Source organism: Pezoporus flaviventris, unplaced genomic scaffold (assembly GCF_033815535.1).
Source record: "Pezoporus flaviventris isolate CSIRO_AGI_PZ_B2104156 unplaced genomic scaffold, CSIRO_AGI_Pfla_v1 ptg000015l, whole genome shotgun sequence".
NCBI classification, from domain to species: domain Eukaryota; kingdom Metazoa; phylum Chordata; class Aves; order Psittaciformes; family Psittacidae; genus Pezoporus; species Pezoporus flaviventris.
In genome coordinates, this window is record NW_026892563.1 from 12,060,408 (window position 1) to 12,076,342 (window position 15,935).

General features: G+C 36.8%; 1 protein-coding gene across 14 annotated transcripts in view; it reads left to right on the plus strand.

Moving 5' to 3' along the window:
* KDM6A (lysine demethylase 6A) overlaps positions 1-15,528 on the plus strand; it is a 158,232-nt gene extending 142,704 nt beyond the window's left edge. For 7 of the 14 annotated variants that reach the window (XM_061453434.1, XM_061453439.1, XM_061453438.1 and 4 more), the window contains 6 exons: positions 465-613; positions 1,623-1,737; positions 3,277-3,464; positions 4,696-4,837; positions 9,400-9,526; positions 10,408-10,831. In XM_061453434.1, coding sequence (XP_061309418.1) covers positions 465-613; positions 1,623-1,737; positions 3,277-3,464; positions 4,696-4,837; positions 9,400-9,526; positions 10,408-10,701 — 1,015 coding nt within the window. In that variant the 3' untranslated portion in view covers positions 10,702-10,831. The other 7 variants (XM_061453437.1, XM_061453442.1, XM_061453441.1 and 4 more) reach the window with 4 other exon arrangements.
* The last annotated feature ends 407 nt before the right edge of the window (positions 15,529-15,935 follow it).

Here is a 15,935-nt window from a genome sequence, read left to right on the forward strand (position 1 = left end):
GTTACCTTCTTGGCCACAGCAACTGTGTGCACAGGGTAGGATGTGTTTAGACAGTCTTCTTGACATATGTTGTAGCATCATATCATTTGGCTCTTAAAAGCATGGTTAACAGTTTCTGACTGGCTGGCATGAGTGTGGGGAGAGTACAGCTCTGTTTTCACTTGGAAAGGATGTACACAGAGGTGTAAATTGCAAGCAGATTTTCCTGGCAGTATAGCAGCAGAGTGGCTAACTTTGAGAGTGAGTCCAGCCACCCTGGCTTTCAGCTCATTTAAATTTGGTAACTGTCAAGTAGGGGTACTGCACTGTCTCAGTTTCCCTCTTATTAGATGCTGTTACATGGCACTGGGTTGTCTGCTCCTTTATCTCCTATGCTAACAATTTTTTTGAAAATGTTTCTATTTCCCAAACTCTCTCAAGAGTTTTAGGGATTCACAGTTTGTCAATCTGCTATTTTGCTGCAGGTGGAAGTTGCAACTCCATGAACTGACAAAACTTCCTGCTTTTGTACGTGTGGTATCAGCAGGAAATCTTCTAAGCCATGTTGGTCATACCATCCTGGGCATGAATACAGTGCAGCTGTACATGAAGGTTCCAGGAAGCAGAACACCAGGTGAGTATAATATCTTAGCATGAAAAAAATGAGGTTCTCCTGCTGTGGTATTGATCTAACTGCACTGCAGATTTCCATGTCTTACAGCATGCCTAAATGTGATGGAATTGTACAAACTCAGTATTTTTTTAGTGTCCTGTTTAACTGAACTGTGCACATATGAAGTACTAAATTACCTTATAGTGGAAATTCCTGGATTTCTGCAATGCTAGGTAATTACCATACTAACGTCTTGCACGCAATACTGGATTCTTTAAAGGGAAAAAAGAAGATGGGTTTATATAATTGGACATTACTTATATTTTATACACATTGAAAGTTTTTATAGGTTTCCACAGTAGGTCTTGTGCAATCATAGAAATTGGTACACTTTCGCTTTTCAGATTCCTTACTGGCTGAGGATAGGACTCAACCCTCCATACTGAATAGTGCTGTGTTAGGACACTGGACTGAGACTTAAGGGATCTGGACTAAATTACAGCATTTGTTTTTTCTGAAGTACAACTTCAGAAAATTCCACTAGGGATTATGGCTTAGTTTTTGAGTTGTCAAAAGAAGATAAAACACTGGCATTTCTACATTGATTTTGAAAGCTCTTTCAGAAAGATTTACTTACTACTTGTCTGTTTAGTGCCTGGAGTCACAACTTCTGCTCCTGACTGGGACTGTCAAGAGCTATCATAAAAGGCAAAATCTAAGCTTTAGTATCTTGAAGCATTTTTATTTCTATAGAAAGGGAACTGCTGAAATACTGGTCGGATTCACAAGATCGATAGCTCAAATTTTTCATTTCCCACAAACTAACAAAAGCAGAATTTTATTGTCACTGGTAGCTTAATTGCATTTGTTAACACTGTGAAGTACCTAAATAGTGTGCATGTCATAAAAAAATCTGTACAAAAACTTGAACTGTGATGTAGGGGGTTTAGTGATAGTAGCTGTTTATTTTCATAGTATTACTTTGACAGATCAGCCTTACATAAAGTGTTTATTTTCCTCTACATTTCAGGTCATCAGGAAAATAACAACTTTTGTTCAGTAAACATAAATATTGGTCCAGGTGACTGTGAATGGTTTGTTGTCCCTGAAAGCTATTGGGGTGTCATGAATGACTTCTGTGAAAAGTAAGCTGGGTGTGCTGTTTGTTTCTATCAAGTTCTCTGTGCTTTTGTCAGACCTAATGGGGGGAGATTACTGAGGGTGTTTTAAGTGGACATTATTTTATGGTGTTTCCATGTAGTCAGAAAAGTACTTTAAGTCAAAACGCAAAATCTAGAGTTGGGAGTTTGTTTTGGTTTTCTGAGGAGTGATGGGGTATTTTCCTGGAGATGCATGCTGTTAATCTTATTATGTTTCATGTACATGGTGTACACTGGTATTTTGGCATGGTTTCTTGCTGCATCTATAAGGAGGGTTTAGTTTACTCAGACCCCAGGAGGTGTCATGGCATGGTTTGCCATATTTGTAGCTTGCCTGAGGAAGTTGAGGTGCTCTGACAGTCAGGGAGACACTCCAATATTGGGATTTCTGTGTGCCTGCACATGCACCCTCCAAAAAAAAACAACAAAAAAGAGGTGGAGGAGGAGGAATTGTGTCCCCTGATCATGCTAATACTCAAACCGTAGCCTCTGAAGCTGATCTTACAGGAGAATTTTTGTTTCTCATCTTGTGGAGTTAAAACTGGACTAAGCTCTTGACATTTCTTCAGAGCTTTTCCAGGGCTCTGCAGATTCATCTCAGTGTCTCTGAGCTCTCTATCTTCTTCCTGTCTACTGTCAACTGTTCTTATTTCATCTACTTGTACAAAGATTAGCCACCTCAGAATTGTAATTCCACTGATTCAGTTGCAATGTCTCTGATGACAACATGCATTTTACCCTCATGATACTGTCCTTTGATGGTGACAGAGAATCTAATATCTTGGTAACCTCATAAAATGTCTAGAGTGCCTGATAGAGGCACTGAATTGTCTTTCTTGAAAACTGTGAATTACGAATATCTCTCACGATGCGGTGTAAAAGCAGGATAAAATCGGGGTAAAGATGGTAAAGAAACGTGTGTTGCATAACCATAGTGGAAGAGTTAATCTTTAGGAAATCTATATGGAGGTGTTTTTCCAGTACTTCTCAGGAGGGTCAACATTTCTTGGCTGAATGTAGCACACACCTTTGAATCACAGTTGAGATGGTGCTAAGGGGTTGCTTGTTGCATGGGTAAGCTTCACATGCATACACTGACAGTAGGAGTCCATGGTTGGCATTGTTCAGAATGGAAGACATTCTTAAGAGCTGGTATGGTCTATATATGAAATCAGTCACTGGTCAAAAATGCAGTATTTGGCACCAGTGTCACTAGATCTGAGCAATGATTTCGCTACCTCAGCATTAATAAAATACTGGGAAATAGTAGAACTTAACTGGAAGCCATAAACTGACTTCACACAGGAGCTAGATGGTTTAGTGTTTTAATTTATTGCAGGATATGAAATATGGAATTAGGATCAGGAATTTCATAGATTAAACTTTCCTTTTGACTTGTTCTCCTGGGTCACTGATTAGATGCAGCAAGTGTTTATCATGGTGATCAGTTTTTACAGGTAATTTCATTGAAGTATCACTGTTTGCTGATAAATGCTGAAGTCTTCATTTTTCTTGTTGTTTCAGGAATAATATGAATTTTCTAATGGGATCTTGGTGGCCAAACTTGGAAGACTTGTATGAAGCCAATGTCCCAGTTTATAGGTTTATTCAAAGACCCGGGGATTTGGTGTGGATAAATGCTGGCACTGTTCATTGGGTTCAGGCTATCGGCTGGTGCAACAACATTGCATGGAATGTTGGCCCTCTTACAGGTATGGCTGAATAGTGCCTGTGCTGAACTACATAATGAGGTGATAGCATACTACTTACGCCGTGGAACCTACCATTTCTTACTAATTTGCCATGTTGTTTTACTAGATTTAAAAAAAAACAAACAAACAACCCAAAACTGTACTGTATTTTAAAACATGTGTTGAAGCTTTGAATAATTCTGCTGGTAAGAGGAAGCAGCAAGAATGCAGTCTTTGCGCTTGCTCATTTAATATGCTTGTAAAAATTAACAGCTGTCTAGCAAACACTAGCAGAATAAAATGTTTATATTGAATTCATACACTCTCATAGGCCATTTCTTAGCTTTTTTTCTTAAAATTTGTTCTGCCCAGCAGACTGCACTATGGATTGCGTATGAATTTAAGCACTTGTGCGGTCTTAATGTTTTGGGGACAGTGGCTACCTAATTGCTTTCTAGTGAAATCATCAGGAAATTAGAACAGTTGTAAAATTTTGTTAATAAAGGATTATTAGGTTTTTCAGACTTACTGCTCTAGAAGTCTTTAGTTTTGAACCATGATCTTGGAAAGTTTTTAGATGCAAGAATGAAGGGAAATTTTTCAGCTAAAATGATTGTGAATCGTTTGAAGAGAATGTACTTCCAAACCCCCCTGTTTTCTTAAAGAGTTTTAAGGTGCGTCCTCATTTCATTATGGTGCAATAAATGGTATATCCAGGATTGTAAGATTGACTGATACAGAACTCACATGTTCAGCCACAGTAAATTTTGCCAAACGTTTCTTTTAAAAGGGTGGGGTGAGTAGGCTGCATAATGAAAAAGTTAGACCCATTGCAACAAATCTCTCAAGGTGTAGTCTTTATTTTCAAGACAAATTATATACTACAGCATTGTAAAATTATGATAGAGTAAATAGAGATTCAGACATTTCAAGTTCAGGCCATTTGTTTTTCATCTGCTATATTTGAAAATGTATGAAGTAACCCTTTTTGAAATATTGCTCTATGTTCATCATAGAAATCGAACACTTGTCAGTAACTTCACTGGTAGTTGTTGCTGCCGTGGTATTGTGTGTTCTTTAGCATCATAAATGCACTTTGTAAAAGAAATTCAAGTGTAGTTGGAATGAATGGGTCATTAAAAGATACAGCCTTAAAAGATATAAATTTGAATTATAATCAAGTTATTTTTGCTGCAGCTGATACTTATTTTTTAATTTCACTAATTGCTTCTGAAATTTTGTTTTTGTACAGCCTGTCAATATAAATTGGCAGTGGAACGGTACGAGTGGAATAAACTGCAGAGTGTTAAGTCCATAGTACCCATGGTTCATCTTTCATGGAATATGGCTCGAAATATCAAGGTCTCAGATCCAAAGCTTTTTGAAATGATAAAGTAAGTTTTATTTATTTGAACATTTACTGTACCTTTTTCCTCTTCAAGCATAAAAGAGTAATTGATTTGTAAGTAATCCATTATAAGGATTAATAAGACTTCTGTTCCTGAGAATCAAGCCAAATTTGGTTTGTATTCTGTTTTTCAAAGAATCAAGATATTACTAATTTTACTATGTTTTAATTGCTACTCTTGCACAGCTTCAGAGCGATATAATTTACTTTCTTTTTAAATATGCCATAGCCTTTGTGCAGCAGTTTACAGACACGATTGAATTAGATGACAAAAACTGTTCAGAATACTTACTGTAAGAAAAAAAAAAACAGGTCATCAACCCAAATATTAGAGTGTTTAGTCATTTTTACAGCAAAGTTAAACTTAGTTTTATATTTCTAGAACCTCTAGTTAGTGCTCACATTCTGTAATTTGGAGATTCAGTGTAAATGCTTTAAATACAGTCAAGTAGGAATTTGAAAGCCTCCTACCCTTTGCTTTTTCTTTTGAACAATGAATTACTTGATGTGCAAAATGATAATTGAGTTTAGTGACAGTTTCTGGATGCATACTCCAAAATGCAGGAATAGTCCAGGCTTGGAGCATCTTTAGTAATTTTCTTCAAATAGTGCACCTTCAAGCAAATACTGCGTATTTCATGTTGCAGCACCATTATACCTAGACTGAGGGATGAATAAACAGTTCACCATGTATCATAGGTTTGTCCTAAAAAAGTGGGGAATTAATTCCAAAGCAAATTAATTATCATGAGAATACTCTGGTAGCAGCAGTCCAGTTTCCTTAAGCCTTAGCCAAGGAGCATCTAGCTTGAACACGTCTTCAATATTATCAGCATACTGGATCTACAAGAATTGAATCCTTTTTATAATATGGCTTGAAGTGGACCTTTAGAAAAAAGTGTGGGTTAACATACAAAAAAGGGCAATGAAAAATAATTTCTTCTTTTCCCCAGTAGGATTTATTGATGACATCTGAGTGAGACACCTTTTACAGCAGGATTTTATTTTAGGCTTGAACAACTGTATTGCAGAACAGTAAAATTGGTAAAATGATAAGAACCAAGAATGTTGGAAGTTTAAGACAAGTTTGTAGTCGCTGCAAAGCTGGATTTTGGAATAACATTTTATGTGAATAGTTCCTTAAAAAGCTAATAACTAATATCTAGGGTAGAGAAAGCCTTTGCTGAAGGCTTGACTGTCTTGCCCCTTCAAATGAGCTGTTAGTGTTCAGATTCATAGTGTCACAGAAGGGAGAGGAGAAACTGAAGAGATATAGTGAGAAATAGGGGGAAAAGAAGCAGGGTGTGGGAGGGAGGAAGCTAAAATGTCCATTAAAAAAAAAAAAACACCAAAAAAACCCACGGCACAAACATATTTCACAATTATCTTTATATATCTTCCCAAGCCCAGCAGGCATCTGCTCAGAGCAGTTCTAGAATGTTTTTGGCAAAGTATGATTTTGATATTTCAGCCACCTTATTTTGCATTTGCACAAGTTTGGGGGCTTTTGCCGTGGTTCAGGTTTAAAAAGAGAAAACATGACTGAGCATAGTATCCTTTTCCAAGCGAGCTTACAATATTGTGAAGAAACACAGAAGACAACATGGTAGTTTCCTGTCATCTTGCTGGCTGACAGCAGCTCAGCTGTTCCTAATAAGACACCTAAATTTAAGGTGTAGATTAAAAATAAACAGAGATGCTAAGGAGTGGATACAAAATTAGGTCTTGCATACGTTTGTGTTTTCCAGTCTACTGATACCATTTCCAGTTTACTTGGATTAAGTCTTCCATCCAAGTTAGTTGTCAGCCAAATCCCAAGTACCATGCTATGTGTGCAAAAGGAAGATCCAGTATTGAGCTCTGGTTAAATACATCTAGTAGCAGTGACATGAGAAAACTTCTTTATTGTGGCCACTTCTAAATCATGGTATAGCTGTTCCTAGAAATAGGTGTCACCAGAATACACAGTCTAGTTAGTATCTGACCTTGGCTTTGTAAGCGTACTGGAAATGCGTAAACCTTCATGCATAACTTTCTTGTGGACTGCTTGTCTGCAGGAAAATAGCACCAGCTGGCAAGTAGCTGCTGTCCACTTTTCGTGGATTTTACTATGTACAAAATAGAGACATTTGTGTTTATATATATATGTGTGTGTGCGTGTACGCGGGTGTATAAAAACACTTAAGAAATAGTGATTTCTGATACAGCTGGTTGAATTCATCTTGAATAGCTGACTTCTCATTTGTCACCAGGAAAAAAATATATCGGTGACACAGCTGTCGTCTTCTTGCCAAATACAAAGTCTCTATCTAAAACTGCACACTGAAGATACCTGAAGTTTTCAGGCAGTTTGACTTCTGTCTCTGAGGCTTTTTAGGTATCAGAATAGTACAAAAGAATATAGCTCTTAGAAAATAATAAAAAGTAATTTGTAATTCCAATTTGAAAGATAAATACAAATATATCTTACTTGGTTATGTGAAAGCAACCACTACAGAAAAAAGTAAAGTTAAAATTCAAGGATACATATAAATATTAGGAAGCAGGTAAATAATTAAAAGAAATAGAATAGCACTAGGGAAAAATAATAGACTTTGCTTTTGGAAGAAATCTGAAATCTCCTTACATTTTAGTTAATGTGCACTTCAGTGCTCTCTTGCTAGATAAAAGAGCAAAAACTGAAGCTTTCCTCATGAGATTTTTTTAAAGATATTAACAGTGGAATCATGAGCAGGACCACAGGCAGACAAAATGATGTAAAACTTGACTGAGGGACCCTCAAGAAAAGAAAAAAATAACTGCAGGCCTCTCAGATGGAAGCCAGAAGGACTTTTAAAAATGCATCTGAGGAAGAGAAAAATTTTAGAGGTAGTGGGAACATTGTAATAAAGGCTTAAAAAATTAATTCCAGAGTAACTGAAATACTAAGTTCTTTTACAAAAATAGTTCTAGAAACGTAAAAGAACATGACATGGGAGAGAGGATTGTTACAAAATCATGAAGCCAGATAAAATACATTTTGGATTCAGTAGGGAAGATACATTACTGAAAGGTATAAAGAGGTCAGTTATGCATTGCCATTGGGATGGTCTCCACAGTTCTAAAGGTTTCACTGGATCTGAATATTCAGACAGGTTTTTTACTGCCCTTCTAGAATAAATCAGGACATCTTCCTGATGTCCATTTTAAATTGTACTTTTAAATACTTGAATTTGACTGAATGTGATATAGTCATACAGTTTACAGCTTGATGAGCTGTTCAGTTCTCTTCAAGTTTGGTATATGAAAACATGATGTTTGATACAGAAACATGCATTCATTTTTGCATTATTCTTACGGTAAGGGTATTAATGAAGCCATAGACTTGGTTTGAGTGAAGATGAATGGTCTGAGTGGAAAACAACAAGAAGGGAATATCTCAAAGTAAGCCTAAAATTCTGTTAATTACTTGGAAACACATGAAAGAAACATTTTTATTTTTCTTTAATACAGATTTATATATTATATCTTTAAGGCTTTAAAATAGGAGAAGGATTGATCAAGTTTGAAAATATTTTGATAGAACTCTTGAGCACTTTGTTTTCTGTCCAGTGTTTATTATTCCCCTTGCATTTTTTCAGTCTTCCTTTTGCATCTAATGAGTAGTAATATAACCACCCTGTGGAGGAGATTAAAGGCTGCAAAGGCTGCAGCCCAAATAAATAGGATAGCTGAAAGCTAAAAATTATTGTAAATCACATTGTAATTTAGAAATCTGGCGACCTACTTTGCCAACTTCTTTTTAGAGAATGTATGTAGCTCAGTGCTAGAAAACAAGTTAGATTTTTCTAGTACAGAAGAGAACTGTATAAAACTATGAAGATAAAATTGGGGTTTTTGCAGGGGAACTGGGAGTTGTTGATTTGAGTTTGACATTTGACCAGTTCTTGTCTTTATGTCTTTTTTTTTTTTTTTTATGAAGGGACTGATTTTTCTAATACCTATTCTTTTTTGTTCTACATGGAAGAAAATATTTTATATTTCATTTTTAAAAGGATTTTACTTACACTGTATGTAAAGATTTTCTCTCAGGACTTGCAGTAGCTGAAAGTCTAGTAGTGCTGAGGGAGTAATAGGGTTTTTAGGATGTAAGTTAAAGCAGTTCTTTGGATTAGGCTGTAGTCATTTACACAAAATGTAAACAGTTTGAACTTAGAAGTTTGAACTAGCTTTTTGATAATAAATTCAGTGTTCAAAATAAAATGCATTAATTGCTTTCAAAAACACGTTGGTTTATTGTGCTTAAAAAAAGAGCGTCCCTGCATTCCAGTCAAAAATGAAAACATAAAGTTTGTTTGCAAGGCCAGGGGCAGTACGGAAAGGTCCATAATCATGTAGTTTGACTTCTACCTAAGTCATGAGTCTGGTGATTCTTAGTAGCCAGCTGTTTCTGAAATTGCACAGGAAGAGGAAATGCCAGGTACAGGGCGTTGAAAGAAATTTAATCCTGTTTGAGTCTTCCTATAAAGTTTAATACAGAACTGAATATACAACTCGTTTTGCTTACAGGTACTGCCTGTTAAGAACTCTTAAACAGTGTCAGACACTGAGGGAAGCTCTAATTGCTGCAGGAAAAGAGATTGTTTGGCACGGGCGAGCAAAGGACGAGCCAGCTCATTACTGTAGCATTTGTGAGGTCAGTAAATACATGTGTGGGGCTTGTGTGCTATTATAATAGTTATTTAAATTTTGTCCTGTCTTCTGTTGTTGCTATATTTATATTGCTTTTAAGTTGCAGCATCTACTGTATACTAACAGCACATATATGTGATGCTGTACAGGCTTCAAAGAGCTTTATCAAGCTGTTTTTCTAGACATAGGCTGCAGTCTCTTCCACAGTACTTCCACAGCATTGCTACTCACAAGGTCAATTTTCAGTTCTCAGTTACTATTAAAAGTTGTTATCCCTTCCTGCATAAAATTCAGTCTGCTCAGCTTCATTTTGAAGGTGTATCTGTCTTCATTTCAGAAGTCAGCAGCCCCAGAAGAGAGGCAATTTAAGTGCATTTTCTTCACAGGGACACACCTTTTTGCTTTCTGTTAATAATATCTTTAAAGTATTGGATAATAGTTTCCATGAAGCTTAACAGGAAGTAAAGTTTTCTTACCTCCTGAGAATGGGTTTCTAGTCATACTCTGACTGAGCCTCTTGGGTAGGACAGGCACATGACTGAGTAGTAAGGAAATAAATCATTAACTTCTTTTGCAGACAAATTTAAAAAGTTGTAAATCCCCACCTTACTGAGTAGCCCCTGTTCAGAGTATGAATCATGCTTTGCCTGTATTGACCACAAGCTTTCCCACAGCACTGTTCATGCACACATCGTAAGTGCAATACTAGTGGGTTTGGAATATTTCACTTGCCAGAGCCTTAGGATAGATTTTCCCTGAACAAATGTAATTTTTCTCTTCTCATGCACAGGTTAAGGTTGTAAATTTCGAAGAAAATATAGTTTCATGGTTTAACTTCTAAAAAATCAAACTGTAACTGTTGACTTTCTGTTTCCTGTCTAATAGGTGGAAGTCTTTGATCTGCTTTTTGTCACTAGTGAGAGCAATTCTCGAAAGACCTATGTCGTACATTGCCAAGACTGTGCAAGAAAGATAAGCACGAACCTGGAAAATTTTGTGGTGCTAGAACAGTACAAAATGGAGGACTTGATGCAAGTCTATGATCAATTTACATTAGTAAGTCAAATTAATAAGTGGGTGCATAAATACATTATTTGTAAAGCACTTGTAGACTGTCTTGGTACTCCATTGTATGAGTACTGTGGATTTGATTCAAATGGAGGTATGGGTTGTGTGTGATATTTGCTGAACAAAACACTGAAGAGTCAGAATTATGTGAAATAGTACAGTAACTTACTGCAGAACATAACCACTGAGTTATCAGGAAAAGTATGATGTTACAATTCATAAAGTTGTGGCTTTAAAAATCCAATAGAGATCACCTGAAGACCATAACTGGATCAGATGGAGATGGGAAGAATCAGGACAGTGAAGCTTGGAGAAACTAGCACCAGGTTCAAGAGCATCTCTAATACATTGGTTGTGGTATGAAGTCAGTATAGCAGCAGAGCATCCTATGCACTCAGACCCCTTCTTTCCCCTTCCTTTTCCCCACCCATCCCCTCCCAAATCAGCACTGTCCTTCTGCTTAGCAAGTGGATGCTCTCAAACAGTTCTGTCTTTTGGCTTGGGGCCTCCTTTGCATTTCAGTTTAAAGCAAAAAGCCTCTTTGCCATTATAGCTTTCTGCTATATATGGCAGCCTCCTGCTTTGAACTATGTCAGCACAACTGTCTTAACATTTCACCCAGGTTTCATTGTTTCAGGCAAAGATGGTTTGTTTGTAATCACAATGAAAGTGATGCTGGATTTTGTTCATAAGCCTTGCCTTTCCGTCAGAGAAAACAAACAGTGGACTAAGTGTTACAAGAATTTCATGTCAAATTAAATACAACAGCCCAGAAGTGGCTGTGTCTTTTGATTCATTTCCAGGTGCTGCAGAAAATGTATGTCTAGACAGTTATTTCATGTAATGCTAGCATGATAAGTTGTGACCTTTTGAGCCAAGGCCTCAGGGTTCAGCAGTAGAGGCTGGCAAATGTGCGGGACCACATCCTCTGAGTTTAATTCTTTTCATTGGTCCTACAGAGCCTGAGGTGGCTGAACTTCAGTTCATACTTCTAGGAGGCCATTGTCATTACAGTTGGTGAAATACAGAAATTTCAAAGTGATGTTATAGAAAAGCATATAAATAACCTGTTCTGAGATACATCATCCAGTTGAGTGGAAATGGGCAAGAACGTTTTTGTGCGGACAAGAGGGGAGAGGGAAGGGTATTTTGTTGTCTGTGTTTATAACATTATATAGGTAACAGTTAACATTGTCCCTAGAACAAGGGTTCTCAACCTGTGAGTGGCTCCCCCTCCCACAAGCGCCTGTACTTGCAGCCCTGAAGGGCATTAATGATTGTCCTTCTGTGAAATTGGTGTGCACACTCATTTCTTTTAAAGGGGATACAGTCTCAATTGAGAAGAGTCACAGCCTAAAAGTTGACATCAAAAGAGTTATTGTTTGTTGCAAGTCACAGGGTGAAGATAATTTCAGATGGCAAAGGTGCAGTAGGCTTAACAAAGAGGTTCTGTGTTTGGAGCAAACAGGGATCAGCTAGTGTTAGTGCTTCATAGGTGGGTAGTATGATACAGTTTAAAGTGTCTTTAAAGACTGTGAGCAGCTTCTTGAAGGGATTCCATGTCACGGCAGGACTCTTGAGCAGGAGAAGAAGAGAAGGAAATGCCATCAAAGATTCAGTGTTTTGGTGGTAATGCCAGAGAGTGCAGTAATGGGAAATAGTTGGGTATCTTCTAGACCTTGTCTCCTGAAATAGGCAGGAACAAGACACGTAGCTTACTTCACTCTTGAGCCACTCTGGTGGTATCTTCCATGTTTAAAAAAAAAAAAAAACAAAACAGTCACTTTCTCCTCATGTAAGATGATCTGAGATCCCTACCACAGATCTCTGACTTTAGAGCTTCAGAGTTCTGTATAGTTGTTTAGGTAAAGGGGCGGGGGGGGGGGGGGGGAGGAAATGAAGCCCGCAAGGCTTTTGGAGAGCCACAAATGGACAGTCCTTCCCCCACGATAAACAGGTTGAGAATCCCTGTTTTAGAATATTTTAAGATAAATCAAAACTGAGCCCACACGGAGCTCTTTCCCGCCACAGTGGGACTTACATTGGCAGCTCACATCGTGTTAACACAGACGTTCCCACAGCATACTCCAGTCTGCAGTATAGGCAAAATCCCAATGCAGAGTAGTCATAAAATGCACATTGTATCTGAGTAAGTTGGAAAAAAAAATGCCAGTATCCACTTCAAAGAGTCCAGACCTATAAGACTGTAGTGCCTGTGACTTTGAACTCTCATGGTTATAATTTATGCAGGTTTTGGTTAAACAGCAGAGTTCTACACCCTTGTAGAAAAGGTAATTTAATGTTTTCTTTTTCAGGCTCCTCCATTGCCATCCTCCTCATCTTGACATTTTTTCATGGACATTAAATGAAAACTTTTCTGATATTCAGGAAGTGACCCAGTTCTGCACCACTGATTTTTGTAGCTATCCCGTAAGGCTGCTGGCTGAAAGCTGTGTCTATGCAACCTTCCAAGTGCGGAGTGTCAACCAACTGGACAGGAGAGAGCACTGCCTCCTACTCCAGAACTCAAAACAAATAAAGCTCATCCAGCTGTACTTCAAAAAAATAATTCCATGTTTTGTATATATCTGACAAAACTGGCAACATTATACAGACTACTGACTTGAAGACCACCTCTTTTGTATTTCTCTGTTTCTGGGCTGATGAGTTGGTTTCATCCATTTTTCCCCTTCAGAATTTCCCTTGGAAAAAGTACTGGCTTAGCTGGTCATTTCTTTGTAAGGTAGTTAGAAATTTTAAGTCTTTCTTTGGGCAACTTTTTTTTTTTTTTTTTTTTTTTTAATGTGAAGAGTTAGGTGATATAAATTTTTTTACTGCTTTTATGTTTTTCTGTCTTGTTTTGAAACCATGACGGTTACACTTTTGGTTCCTAAATAAAATTTAAAACAATTAACAGCCAAGTCACAAAGATAAATGGGTTGCACATAGACTAAGGAATAAACTTCAGATTTGTGATTTTTGTTTCTAATCTTGATGTAAATTTACACTATTTATAAATACATATTTATTGCTTGAAAATATTTGTGAATGGAATGCTGTTATTTTTTCCAGATTACCTGCCATTGAAATTTTAAGGAGTTCTGTAATTTCAAACACTACTCCTATTACATTTTCTATATGTAAATAAAACTGCTTAGCATTGTACAGAAACTTTTATTAAAATTGTTTAATGTTTAAAGTTTTTCTATTGTTTGAGTTTTAAAAAGATTTTATGTACAGTGCCCAGTTTTTGTTCTTTTTTGATCTGATATATATATTTTATATATACTCTTGTGCTCGTGTATATATATAATATATATAGAAACTCGAATATAAATATGTGTATAAAGATTTAGAGACTAAATTTTTCTCGTTTTAAGTTTTACATCTATGGTAGATTTGAGGTGTCTACTGTAAAGTATTGCTTACAAAAGTATGATTATTTTTAAAGAAATATATGGTATGTATCCTCAAGACATAGAATGACCTTCAGACTGGTTTATTGTTAAATTGCACTTTTTGCAATAACAGACCAATAAATAGTTGCTGCCAAAATGTAGTAGTAGAAGATAAGTAATGGCTAAACTTTAAAGCTCTCCAAGAAAATACTGGCTTTGACAGGAAGTTTGGCACTAGTTTTAGAGGAGGAATGAAAAAGGTGAATTTGAGTTCTGGGTGGGGATATTCTCTAGAATTCAACCAAATGGCAACTTCTATATTACAATATGTTCTATTAACAGTTTAAAAAGTTAAGACTGAATCATCTTGGCGTCATTGTTGACCCCGAAAAAGGACGTTGTTTTGTGGTATTCTGTTGTATTTTCACATATTTTGTAATACGAATTCACTGGTAAATTTTTGAAGCACTAGGTTTATTTAGGACAAGTTTATAATATATCATTGTAACAGTTTGCAGTTTTAATGATGGTATTTATTTTAAGTTGCTCCTTTCTCATTAGCTTCTTGAAAATGCATTAAATCTAAATTTCAAAATTGATAGCTTTCTGATCGATCAGAGTTGACTGATGCAGAAGGTTCTGCATCAAACAGTTTCTCATAATTTCTCATTAGTGGGGTATGTTAGTGATTGCATTGTTAAATTTTTTGTAATCAATGTGAAGTGTTAACGGCACAGAGCATGCTGATAGTTTCTTTTGAACAAAAAGAATCGCCTCTTACATTGTAGCTTCAAACGAAGGGTGTTTTAATGAAGAATCAGTACAGCTTGTCTAATGCTGTTACAACAGTTTAACTGTAGTTATAACTGACTTCCTTGCTAGTTCTTACAGCAGTTGGACAAAAGGGTATAGAGGTTGAAGAAAATCGTAACAAATGCTCTTGCCAGCAAAATTACCAGCTAGCAGTAAGGAAGGAGGTATTTGCAGTTCTGTAAAGATGTAAGTCTCAGCTCTTGATAAGAAACTCTACAAACCGTAATTTTTTACTTATGTATTTTATGCAGTCATAAACATTGTAATCTTGACAAACCATGCTGCAACTGAAAAGCTACTCCTTTACAGTAGTCTTAAACCCAAATAAAAGCAAGATAACTTACCTCAACTAATGGTAAACAAAAAGTCCTCGTTTCTCAGTGCTGTAAAAGAATTTTGCTAACTAGGGAAAGAGCTACTGTGCGCTGACAAAAAGGGCTTTGTACCTTTCTTCCCATTTGGAAAAGAGGATGTGCCGTTACCAAGGAAGAAAATTCCTATTTCACTGATGACCAAGTAGACCAGATCAGTAGAGTGTCAGGCAGTATTGCTCATTTTGCATGAAGGTTTTGTCATGAATCTGAATTGCTGCAGGGCTTTAATATTTTGCAGTTTTCATACTTCTTAATTACACTATGCTCCTAACCGATGGACAGTTTTGACCTATAAGCTGCTATGATTTAGAATGCTTTTGTTCCATTTTATTAAAAAAGCACAAGTTACAATATTTTATCAATTGTAGTTATTACGAAGCACTTCTGCTTCTTAAATTATGAAGCACGTGATGCAAGTTGAACAATTTGGATCCCTGGATATTTCCAAGCATTAGCAGTTGGGCAGGGCAGGGAGAGATGGGGGTCCTAAGCTGAGTGGAGGGGATTGACTTGCTTTCCGAGGAACCTGAGCTGTTGGAGCCCTTGAGCTCCACAGCTAAGCACCATACTGCAGCTGATTCTGATTTGCTTGTGGCTACAAGCTATAGTAGCAGGCACATTAAAGATAGAACTCTAAAAGGATGAAAATGGCCAAAGCCATGGCATGCATTGCAAGAATTTTTTAGAAGTACAAGCTAATAAAACAAAGGGCATTTTTAGGGGATGGATAAAAGCAGATCTACAAATGGGTGTTTAGAAA